General features: G+C 36.1%; 1 protein-coding gene across 3 annotated transcripts in view; it reads right to left on the minus strand.

Moving 5' to 3' along the window:
- The window catches only part of EIF5B (eukaryotic translation initiation factor 5B), a 96,069-nt gene that overhangs the window by 36,370 nt on the left and 46,340 nt on the right, over positions 1-13,359 (minus strand). For 2 of the 3 annotated variants that reach the window (XM_072767996.1, XM_072767998.1), the window contains 2 exons: positions 11,588-11,662; positions 5,461-5,747 (listed from right to left, as the gene is read on the minus strand). In XM_072767996.1, the coding sequence (XP_072624097.1) occupies positions 5,461-5,747; positions 11,588-11,662 (362 nt within the window). The remainder of the gene's footprint in view (positions 1-5,460; positions 5,748-11,587; positions 11,663-13,359) is intronic. The other variant, XM_072767997.1, reaches the window with a different exon arrangement.

Raw genomic sequence — 13,359 nt, forward strand, 5'->3', positions numbered from 1 at the left:
CAAAGAGATGGAAAAACATTCCATGTTCATGGACTGGAAGAATAAATACTGTGAAAATGTCTATGCTACCAGAGCAATTTACTTATTCAATGCAATCCCTATCAAAATACCATGGACTTTCTTCACAGAGCTGAAACAAATAAGCCTAAGATTTATATGGAACCAGAAAAGACCCCGAATAGACAGAGGAATGTTGAAAAAGAAAACTAAAGCTGGGGGCATTACTATACCTGACTTCACACTGTATTACAAAGCTGTGATCAAGATCATACAAAGCTGTATGGTACTGGCACAAAAACAGATGCAAAGATCAATGGAACAGAAAACCCAGAAATGAAGCCTCAACTCTATGATCAACTCATCTTTTTTTTTTTTATAAATTTTTATTTATTTATGATAGTCACACACACACAGAGAGAGAGAGAGGCAGAGACACAGGCAGAGGGAGAAGCAGGCTCCATGCACCGGGAGCCCGACGTGGGAGTCGATCCCGGGTCTCCAGGATCGCGCCCTGGGCCAAAGGCAGGTGCCAAACCGCTGCGCCACCCGGGGATCCCTGATCAACTCATCTTCAACACAGCAGGAAAGAATATCCAATGGAAAAAAGACGTCTCTTCAATAAATGGTATTGGGCAATTGGACAGCCACATGCAGATGAATGAAACCGGACCATTCTCTTACACCATACACAAAGAAACTCAAAATGGTTGAAAAATCTAAATGTGAGACAAGATTCCATCAAAATCCTAGAGGAGAACACCGGCAACAACCTCTTTGAACTTGGCCACAGCCAACTTCTTGCAAGACATATCTATGAAAGCAAGGGAAACAAAATCAAAAATGGACTATTGGGACTTCAAGATAAAAAGCTTCTGCACAACAAAAGAAACAGTAAAAAAAACTAAAAGGTAACCTACAGAATAGAAGATAATTGCAAATGACATATCAGATAAAGGGCTAGTATCCAAGATCTATAAAGAATGTATCAAACTTAACACCCAAGAAACAAATAATCCAGGCATGAAATGGGCAGAAGACATGAACAGACATTTCTCCAAAGAAGACCTATACACGGCCAACAAGCACATTAAAAAATGCTTCACATCACTTGCCACCAGGGAAATATAAATCAAAACCACAATGAGATACCCCTTTACACCAGTGAGAGTGGCTAACAAGACCGGAAACAACAAATGTTGGCGAGCATGTAGAGAAAGGGGAACCCTCTAGCACTGTTGGTGGGAATGCAAGCTGGTGCAACCACTCTGGAAAGCAGTGTAGAGGTTCCTTAAGAAGTTAAAAATAGAGCTACTCTAAGGCCCAGCAACTGCACTACTGGGTATTCACCCCAAAGATACAGATGTAGTGAAACCAACAGGACACCTGCACCCCAATGTTCATAGCAGCAATGTCCACAATAGCCAAACTGTGGAACAAGCCACAATGTCCTTAGATGAATGGATAAAGAAGATGTGGTACACACAGACAGAGAATGGAATATTTCTCAGCCATCACAAAGGATGAATATATACCATTTATTTCGACGTGGATGGAACTGAAGGATATTATGCTGAGTGAAATAAGTCAATCAGAGAAAGACAATTATCATATGGTTTTACTCATACGTGGAACGTAAGACATGGTGAAAGGGACCATAAGGAAAGGAGAGAAACTGAGTGGGGAAAAAATTAGAGAGAAAGGCAAACCATGAGAGACTCCTAACTCTGGGAAACAAACAAAGGGTTGTGGAAGGGGAGGTGGGTGGGGGATGGGGTAATTGGTGATAGGCACTAAGGAAGGCAAAAGATGAGCTATGCACTGGGTGTTATACTATATGCTGGCAAACTGAATTTAATTTTTTTTTTTAATTTAAGTATTTTTTTAAAATTGTGAACCCATTTGCAATAGCATTGAAAACAATAAAATACCTAGTAATAAATTTAATAAAAGAATCGCAAATCTTAAACTGTGAAAAGTATAAGACACTACTGGAAGAAACTGTAAAAGATCCAAATGAATAGAGAATCAGCCTATTTACATAGACTGGAAGATTCAATATTGTTAAAATAGATGATAATTCTCCCTAAAATCGATCTATAATTTCAACACAATCTCCATCTAAATCTGAGCAAGCCTTCTGCAGGAATTGACAAGGTGACCACAAAATTTGTATTGAAAAGCAAGTTACAATAGCCAAAACAATCTTAAAAAGGAATAATAATATTGGAAGAGTTACATTTCCCTACCTCAAAACTTACTATAAAACTACAGTAATCAAGACAGTGTGGTACTGGCATAAGAACAGATAATACACATGAGTGAAACAGAACTGAAAGTCCAGAAATAAATCCTCATATTTCTGACCCATTGACTTGTCAAAGATGGCCAAAACAATTCAATAGGAAAAGGATTGCTTTTTCAACCAATAGTGCTAGTTAAATTAATAAAAAAATGAGTTTAGTCTCTGACCCATCATACATAAAACTGATCTTAAAACAGATCAGAGATAGAGCTAAAGACAGAAGAAACTAAAGGCATAAATTTAGGGAAAAAATAGGACAAAATATTCATGACCTTGAGTCAGACAATGATTTATCTAAAACAACACTAGAAGGAAATTTTGATAAACTAGATGTTAACAAAATTAAAAACTTATTCACCTCAAAAGAAACTTAAAACTCTTACAACTCAATAATAAAAAGACAAATTATAAAACTTTTAAAAATGAACAAAAATTTGAATGTTTCACCAATGAAGATACAGTAATGGTCAATAAGCACATTGAGAAATGTTAAACATCACAGAAATACAAATTAAAATCACAATAAGATATACTATTTCATATCCACTAGAATGGCTATAATTGAAAAGACAGATATTAAAAAGTATTAGGATGGAGAGAAACTACTAGAACCTTCAACTGGTAGGAATCTGTAATTGTGCAGCCACTCTAGAAAATAGTTTCTGAAAAAGTTAAATGCAAATTTATGATCTAGCAATTTTATTATTAGGAATATATCAAAGAAAGAAAGGAAAAAAGACAAGACACATTTCTATATAAAGACTTACATGCAAATGTATACCATTTATAATAGCTAAAAAACTGGAAACTCAAATGTTCTGTTATTAGTGAATAGAGAATATGGTATACTTATAGAGCACTATTTGGCAATAAAAATTAACAAAACTGATACAGCTACCACATAAATAAACAGGGTAAGTGAAATAAGCTAGACAACAAAATATCACATATTATATGATTGAATTTATAGTAGTCCCTCCTTATGCAGGGGGTGATACATTCCAAGACCCCCAATGGATGCCTGAAACTGTGGATAGTACCAAACCCCATACGTACTATGTTTTCTCATATATATATCTATGATGAAGTTAAATTTAGGGATGCCTGGTGGCTCAGTTGGTTAAGCATCTGACTCTTAATTTCAGATCGGGTCATGATCTCAGGGTTGTGAGATGGAGCCGTGCATCAGGCTCTGTGGTGGGCATGGAACCTGCTTAACATTCTCTCTCCCCCCCCTCCCTGTGTGCTCCCCTCCCCCCCCAAAATAAATTAAATTTATAAATTAGGCACAGTAAGAGATTACCAGTAACTAGTAATAAAACAGAATATACTGGAAAAAAGTTATGTGAATATGATCTCTCTCAAAGTAACTGTACTCACCCTTCTGATATAAGATTATAAAATGCGTACATAATGAGATGAAGTGAGGTGAATGACAGTGTTAGGCTACTACTGACTTTCTGACAATACATGAGAAGGAGTATCATCTGCTTCCAGAGTGCAGTTGACCACAGGTAACTGAAACCATGTAAAGCAAAACTGGATGGTGGGACTCCAAAGGTGGGAGTGAGGAATAAGGAATGATTACAAATTGGCACATGAAATCTTTTTAGGGTGATGAAAATATTCTGAAGTTGACTTACGATAACAGATGCACAATTCTACAAATTTACAAAATATCATTAAACTGTACACTTAGAATGGATCAATTCTTTGGTATATAAATCATATCTCAACAAAAGTGCTTAAAAAATTGTTGGGTGAAGAGGTCCATAGCATATTGATATGTGAAACAAAGATATATCTATAAAATTTATTATTTTAGCTTTAATTAAACATTTTTAAAAACTTGAACCTCAAGTACAGAACTATGAACAAGTCTGGAAGTGAGATAATGGAGAAACCTTTTTTTTCTGCTTATATCCATGGTCTTTAAATCATCAAACACATTACAAACTGTCTCTCACACATGGGTACAGAGCAAAGGAATTGGCTTGAGTAGGTGCTATGAGAAGCAGCAATTATAAGTGCGAAGGGAGGGGAACGCCACTAGTATCTAGTGGATGGAGGGCAGGGATGCTGCTTAACATTCTAAATTAAGAAGTCTGTCCCCCACAACAGAATTATATGGCCTAATGATGTCAATAGTGACAGGGGTGAGAAATCCCAACTTACAATAACAGACCTTAGTCCCTCAGAAATTCAAAAAATGTATCCCTTTAATAGACTTTATAGAAGGATGAGGCAAATACTGATATACAAGTTATTTTTTAAAAATCTAATTACAAAACTGGAAAATTAAAATTATAAATGAAAATTTTAAAAAGCTAAAATTGTGTTTAGCTTTAAAATTCTTTAGCATCCTCAAGCAAACTAGTTTTTAGTATATTGTTTATGCTAAGCTTATGCTAAGCTGACATAATTAACAAAAACTCTCAAGTCTATTGTATAAGTGGAAAAATAGAGTAAGCCTGCTAGGTAATGTGCACTTTAATAAATAGATGCCTCATTAACTCACCAAATTTCAACAATTAACATGAGCAGATGCCCCCACAGTGACTAACCTAAAATAGGCAAGGCAAATACTAGTCTAACTAGTGTTTATGACTAGAGGGTATATGATCAGAGTATCCCTGTACACCTTTAAGCCATCATTTAAAGAGCACATCAAATTTTGGAGAGAACAAGAAAAAAAAAAAACGATGAAACAGTATACCATTCTGGATTAGGTGAGGGAGTAAGGTTCTTGGGTTAGATCACTGTCAGAGACCCACTGTCTAACCCACAGTCATGAATATTTTGTCTTGTTTTTTTCTAATTATATATCTTTAGTTTGTCAAATCTTTAGCTCTCCCTGATCTGTTTTAATAACTTTTATATATGATTTGGAGTCAGAGACAAACTCATTTTTTATTAATTTAACTAGCACCATTGGTTGAAAAAGCTATCCTTTTCCCACTGAATTGATCTGGCATCTTTGACAAATCAACAGGTCAGAAATAGGAGGATCTATTTCTGGACTCTCAGTTCTGTTTCACTCATGTGTATTTTCTGTTCTTATGCTAGTACCACACTCTCTTTAGTTCAGAGAACAATTCTGATGATCCCAGATGAGGAACAGTGAGGAAAGGAAATAAGAGAAAGGGGAAAATAAATACCTCAATCCTCCGTTTGGCTTTGTCATAAGCCCGTTCTTCTTTAGTTCGATCATCATCAGAGTCGTATTCAGATTCTGAACTCATTTCTTTACTTGGTTTTTTATCTAACATTTTCCCTGCATCCTTCTCATCGGACACCTTTTCATCTTCTTCATCACCTTCACTGCCTTCACTTTCTCCTTCCTCTTCCTCTTCCTCTTCACTCTCTTCTTCTTCACTCTCTTCTTCCTCCTCTTCCTCTTCCTCCTCAGGGTTTTCTTTTACTTCTATATGCACAGTATTTTCTTCTTTCAGGAAACAAAGATTTTAAAATAAACGAAAGTTAAAAATGGAGATCAACATTATAAACCTTAAAGGGAAAATACTAGTAAGGGTGCACTAAATCTGGCAGTAACATTATAAAACATCATGAATGCTAACTTGTTTTTATGCATCATAAATTCAAAGTACTGATCACACATTTGCTACAATGAAGACTGCCATTTAACAGTAAAAACTTAATGTTACTGAGCCAGACTATAAGCAGAATAAGAATCAAGGGAGCAGGGGTGCCTGGGTGGCTCAGGGGTTGAGCATCTATCTACCTTTGGCTCAGGGCATGATCCCAGGGTCCTGGAATCGAGTTCTGCATCAGGTTCCCCACAGGGAAGCATGCTTCTCCATCTATCTACATCTCTGCCTCTCTGTGTCTCTCATGAATAAATAATCTTTAAAAAAAAAAATGAAGGGAAGGGAACACAACGCTTATTCTTTCTGTTGGGGTCATCTACCGATTCTGTCCTTGATCTTAGCCAAAAGGCAAAGAAGCAATGGTCATTTGTTGATTCTGGAGGAGGCAACTTAAAAGCTAAACAGTGCTTAGCCTATTAATGAGGGGCGGTGCACAAGGTGGACAGACATTGGGTAAATACTCTTTTTATGGAATGAAATCTCGGAGAACTGAACACTAACAGAATGAATAGGAAATAAATAGGACTTCCCTGTTATTGGCCAATCACCTTCAGATTCTATTCTTATCAATTCTAAATCTGGAATAAAATGATTCCATATTGCTAATTCATTTAGACTCCTGGTGAATGTACACATAAATTTTCTCTGGAGAAAAATACTGTCCTTGATGTCAAATTATTCCTACAGCTTTACAAGTATAATGTCCAACACGATATATGAAAATAACAAGCCATGTGAAAAAAACATTTCACACAATAGAAGCTAGCATACACAAACTCAGAGGACTTCTATATGCCAAAGTTATAAAACCAAAATTGAGGGGCACCTGGGTGGCTCAGTTGGTTGAGCGTCCAACTCTTGGTTTTGGCTCAGGTCATGAGATTGAGCCTCATGGTGGGGCTGCTTGACAGGCTCTCTCTGCCCCTGCCCTGCTTTCACTCTCTAAAATAAATGAATAAACCTATTCAAAAATTTTAAAAATTAGGTAGCCCCAGTGGCCTAGCAGTTTGGTGCCTTAAGCCCGTAGTGTGATCCTGGACACCCGGGATCAAGTCCCACATCGGGCTCCCTGCATGGAGCCTGCTTTCTCCCTCTCCCTGGGACTCTGCCTCTCTCTCTCTCTCTGTCTGTCATGAATAAATAAATAAAATCTTTAAAAAATATTTTTTTTCATGACTCTATCATCTAGGAAGCAGAAGATTAAAAAAATATAGAAAGTAAAAAAACTATAAAAATAGTTAAATGGATTATCTAAAACTAGAAGGTACTGGGGACAAAAGTAAGAACCCAAAAGATGGATTTAACAGGAGTGTAAACAGCGAAAGAGAAAATTAGTGAACCAGAAGACAGATAAGAAACACTCTAGAATGAACCATGGACACTCAATTAGGTGGATAAAACAGAAATGATACATTGATACAAGAAGGTACATAATAGGAATAACTAGAATTCCTGAGGAGAAATAATGGCTCATAACATTATAAAACCATACACTGATAAATCTCTACAGGCAGAATTAGTAAAAGAGAATTGACCTAGGCCACCTCATACTAAAACTGCTGAAAACCAAAGACACATGAAAACTTTAGGTTGATACCTAACGTTAGGTTGACTTCTCAACAGAAACAATGAAAGCTAACACAAGGGAATAGTACCTTCAAAATGTTAAACAGAATTTCAACAAAAAATTCCTCACTCAGTAAATACACCCTTCAAGAATAAAGATGAGATAAAGGTATTTTTTAGAAAAGCAAAAATGGAATGCCTCACTAACAGATTCATACTAAAGGAAACTCTAAAAGGTATTCTTCAGACAAAGACAAATGATTTCAAATGGAAGATGAGAGATGCAAAAAGAAATGAACTACAACAAAGAACAGACAATATGAGTAAACTTAACCTATGATTGGATTTAATAAAGAATTAAAATATGGGAATGATGATATATAAACTGAGAAGTGGGGATCCCTGGGTGGCGCAGCGGTTTAGCGCCTGCCTTTGGCCCAGGGCGCGATCCTGGAGACCCAGGATCGAATCCCACATCGGGCTCCCGGTGCATGGAGCCTGCTTCTCCCTCTGCCTATGTCTCTGCCTCTCTCTCTCTCTCTGTGTGACTATCATAAATAAATAAAAATTAAAAAAAACAAACAAACAAACAAAAAAAACTGAGAAGTGCATAAATTTATTCATGTATTCTGTGGTCTTTGAATTGTACAGAAAGAGGGTAACATTAAACAGTGATAGTTAAAGGGATCCCTGGGTGGCGCTGCGGTTTAGCGCCTGCCTTTGGCCCAGGGCGCGATCCTGGAGACCCAGGATCGAATCCCACATCGGGCTCCCGGTGCATGGAGCCTGCTTCTCCCTCTGCCTATGTCTCTGCCTCTCTCTCTCTCTCTCTGTGTGACTATCATAAATAAATAAATTAATTAAAAAAAAAAAGTGATAGTTAAAGATCCACGTTAAAAGTCTCTAGAGTAACAACTAAAAGTAAGCAGAAAAGTATACCACTTCCAAGCTCATGAAAGGAGGAAAACATGGAATTTATAAAACAAAACAACAGTCTCAAAGATGGTTATACAGGACAAAAAAAAATAAAGATAAATATTTTTCATTAATCACATCAAGAGTTAAATGTAATGGGCTAAGTAGCCTAGGTAAAATACGATTGATAAACTAGATTTAAAACTCTCAACTATGTGTGATTTAAGGAGACAGAGAAAGTAATAAATACAGAAAAAAAAAAAGATCATGTAAATCAAAGCTATATCGCTAGATCAGTATCAGATGAAGTAAGCTATAAGGCAAAAAGCACTGCTAAAAATAAAACATAAATAAAACAACAGAGTAACAAATCAATGAGTCACTTCATCAAAAAAATATGAGAATGTATTTGCCCAATAATATAGGACTAAAATGTATCAAACAAAATTAACAGAACTCAGGGAGAAATGGACAATCTACTTTATCGTATATTTTAACCCACTACTCTCAGTAACAGAAAGAAAAGGTAGCCCAGAATAAAAAAAAAAAATCTCAGAATAAAAAAGAGTTGAACAAAATGATGAGCAACATGGATGAAATACAGTTTACCCTTTAACAATATGGGGATTAGGCATGTTGATGCCCCCCTGTGCAGTCAGAAATCCATGTATAATTTTTGACTCCTCGAAAACGAACTACTAACAGCCTATTACTGACCATAATACTTTTTAATAACATAAACAGTTGACTGATACATATTTTGTATGTGTATTACACACTGTATTCTTATAATAAATGAAACCAAGCAAATTAAAATGTTGTAAAGAAAATCTTAAAGAAAAATTTATAGCACTGTATTTTTAAAAAAATCTGCATGTAAATAGACTCCTGCAGTTTTTTTTTTTTTTTTAAGATTTTATTTGTTTATCCATGAGACACACACAGAGAGAGGAAGAGACACAGGCAGAGGGAGAAACGGGCTCTCTGGGGAAGCCTGATGTGGGACTCAATCCCAGGACCCAGGGATCACAACCTGAGCCAAAGGCAGACATTCAAGCACTACGCTACCCAGGTGCCTTGACTCCTGCATTTGAAATCCATGTTGTTCAAGGGTTACCTCTACAGAGAACAAGGCACACAACTACCACAGAATATAAATTCCTTCCAAGCAGATATTAAACACAATAACTAACCATGTGTTGGGTTGTAAATTAAGTCTCGACGTATTTCAAAATATAGAACCATGTAGGTTTTCTGATCTCAATGAAGTAACAAGAAAATAATTAGAAAATCCCACTTTTATAAATTAAGAACTACACTTCCATTAATCAAGTAATATATATTAAAATGGAAATTAAAAAGTAACATCAGAATTTGTGAAATTTTGCTAAAGCAATACTAAAAAGAAAAATTTAGTTTTTAAAAAATGTTTTAGGGACCAGGATATGGAAGAAAAGGAACCCCCTTGTGCTAGTGGTGGGAATGCAACCTGGTGCAGCCACTGTGGAAACAGTATGGAGGTTCTTCAAAAAATTAAAAATAGAGGACACCTGGGTGGCCCAGCAGTTGAGCACCTGCCTTCAGCCCAGGAAGTGATCCTAGAGTCCTGGGATCGGGTCCTGCATCGGGCTCCCTCCATGGAGCCTGCTTCTCTCTCCGCCTATGTCTTTTCTTCTCTCTCTCTCTCTCATAAAGAAAATCTTTAAAAAAAAATTAAAAATAGAACTACCTTATGACGTAGTAGTCACATTACCAGGTATTTATTCAAAAAATACAAAAACACTAATTCAAAACACATTACCAGGTATCTATTCAAAAAATACAAAAACACTAATACATGCACCCCAATGTTTATAGTAGCATTACTTATAATAACCAAGATATGGAAGCAACTCAAATGTCCAGTGACAGATGAATGGATAGACAAGATGTGGTGTATGTATGCAATGGAATACTATGCAGCCATAAAAAAGAATGAAATCCAGTCACTTGCAACAACAGGCATGAAGCTAGAGAGTATAATGCTAAACGAAATACATCTGTCAGAGAAAGACAAATACATGATTTCACTCATGGGATTTAAGAAACAAATCAAATGAGCAAAGGGCAAAAAAACCAGAAAGAGACATATTAAGAAATGGACTCTTAACTACAGAGAACAAACTGATGGTTACCACAGGATAGAAGTCTGGGGCAAGGTAGGGCCTGGGGTAATGGTGGCGGAGGGGGGGTGGGGGGTGGGGGTGGGTTAAATGGGTGATGGGAATTAAAGAGTATAGTTGTTCTGATGAGCACAGGGAAATACATGGAATTGTTGAATCACTATATCATACACCTGAAACTAACATAACATTGCATGTTAACAATTAAAACTTAGAAGAAAAAATATATATTAGGAAAAAAACCTGAAAAAACAAACAAAAAAAAAACAAATATCTACCTCAAGATGCTTGGAAAACCCCAAGCAAGTTAAAACCAAAGAAAGTAGATTTAATATAGGACATAAAGAAAAGACAAAAATTACTTATTCATATAGATTAGGCACTATTTACTTGTATTGCCTTTGTATTATATTTTAAGTTAAAGTGCTTCTTATAGGCTAGCTTTAATAATCCAATCCCATCTACAACATCATTCTGAAAAAAATGTATTTTTAAAAAGATTTTGTTTATTAATTTGAGAGAGATAACAACAGAGAGCACAAGCTGAAGGAAAGGGCAGAGGGAAAAGAAAAGCAGACTCCCCACCAAGCAGGAAGCCAGATGCAGGGCTTGATCCCAGACCCCTGGGATCATGACTGCAGCTGAAGCCATCTGCTTCAAAAAATGTATTTTAAATCCTAGGAGTCCCTAAAAAATCATTTATTCATGAAATGAGGATCCACATGAGGATTTGGGAAGCATGGCAGTGGAGAGATCCAAGACTAATTTTTATTCCCAGAAACGTTCACAGAGCTTTCATAATCAGAAGACACTTCCTTTAATTATACAAATGTCTAGAGGCACCTGGGTGGCTCAGTCGGTTAAGCATATGCTCAGTTAGGAGTTGGCTTCTCCCTTTCCCTCTGCCCTCCCACCTCTGGCTCATGCTCTCTTTCTCACACTCTCTCTCTCAAGTAAATAAAATCTTAATAATTAAAAAAAAACCACCTCTAATAACTATTAGATATATCAACGTGTACTTATGAGCTATTCACCTTTTTCTCTCTCTTCATCACTGGCCATAGCTTCCCAATCATCCAATCCAGTATCTTCAGTTTCTTCTTCCTCTTCTGTAAATAAAGGTTTGTGTTAAAGACATAGAAATCATCCAGAAATTGGGTTTACTTTTATTTTTTTATTTTTTTATTTTTTTTAAATTTATTTATTCATGATAGTCACACAGAGAGAGAGAGAGAGAGAGAGAGGCAGAGACACAGGCAGAGGGAGAAGCAGGCTCCATGCACCGGGAGCCCGATGTGGGATTTGATCCTGAGTCTCCAGGATCACGCCCTGGGCCAAAGGCAGGCGCCAAACCCACTGCGCCACCCAGGGATCCCGGGTTTACTTTTAGATAAAAGTAGAAAATTATGCTGACATTAAAAATGTTTTAATTATGCAAAAATATATACTATTTTGTCATCTTTGGAACTATTTTCTTAATATAGCTAGCATGTTATAATTTAGTATTACCAAATGCTATATAGTTTTTTAGAATTTGGAATATACCAAATTAAAACTCAACTCAGATTTCATATTTGACATAATTAAAGTATTAGAAACTCAGACACTGAAATGTTCTGTTAGATTTGAAAAGGATAGACGATTACACTCAGTTCTTGAGGAGAAATGAAATTTCACAATAGTCCTCCTAACCTCATCTATGGTCTTGCTTTCTGCAGTTTGTTACCCAAAATGAACTATGGTCTGGAAGCCTTTCCTTCCAACATATCATCAGGTCAATGGTAGTCTAACATTACATCACATTGCCTACATCATTCATCTTACTTCATCTTGTCATAGGGATATGTATCATCTCACATCATAACAAGAAGAGTATAGTAAAATAAGGTATTTTAACAGAGACTATATTCACATAACTTCTTATAGTATGTTGTTCTAAATGTTCATATTATTATTTATTGCTGTTCATCTCCTACTGTGCTGAATTTGTAAGTTAAACTATCATAATTATGTATATATAGGAAAAAGCAGTATAAAGAGTTAGAACTATATGCAGTTTCAGGCAGCCACTGGATGCCTGAAAGAGAAGAGAGGACTATTTACCATATCTTCATTTTGGTCTTTCAAACTCATACCTCACACCTAAGAATTCACTACTTATTTTATTGCTTTAACTTCTACAGATACATACAAGTACTACTTAAATCACATAGTTGTAGGTACAAAGCTACACCTCTACTCCAGTTGAAAATAAGAACAAGAGTATTTGCTGACAATCCAAAAATATCCAGAAAGGTATAATTTTGAATATTTAAAACTTAATACTCAACATTAATGGCTCATTTTACTGACATCCAATAAAGCAAAACTATTCTCAAATTAAAGATGAAGGTGCCACAAGTGGTATTTACTTCCCTGTACTAATTATTATTTGCCAACAAATTTGGATAAGTCATCTTGAGGAAATGAGGCAGGTACATGTACCCAAAATATCTTTCCACATTAGCAATTCTTTTTACTGCTACAAATGTCCTCTAAAATCATGGACTGCCATCAAGCTATCAACCTGAATTTCTCTAATGACATCATGTTAAGCTGAGTTGTGCCAGGTGAACCATCCTTTTTACACTAAGAATAGAAGGGGAGAAAGAAGGAAAGGAACTATCAATGATACCTTTCACCAGTGTGGGTCAGTCTTGATATTCTCTTGCTATTTATTCTCACTCCGAACTTTAAACAGTGGAGATTCTCTTGATTTTGTTACCAAAATTAGCTAGCCACTGGCTCGCCTGTCAATATCTAGTCC

This window comes from Canis lupus, chromosome 11, assembly GCF_048164855.1.
Source record: "Canis lupus baileyi chromosome 11, mCanLup2.hap1, whole genome shotgun sequence".
NCBI lineage: Eukaryota > Metazoa > Chordata > Mammalia > Carnivora > Canidae > Canis > Canis lupus.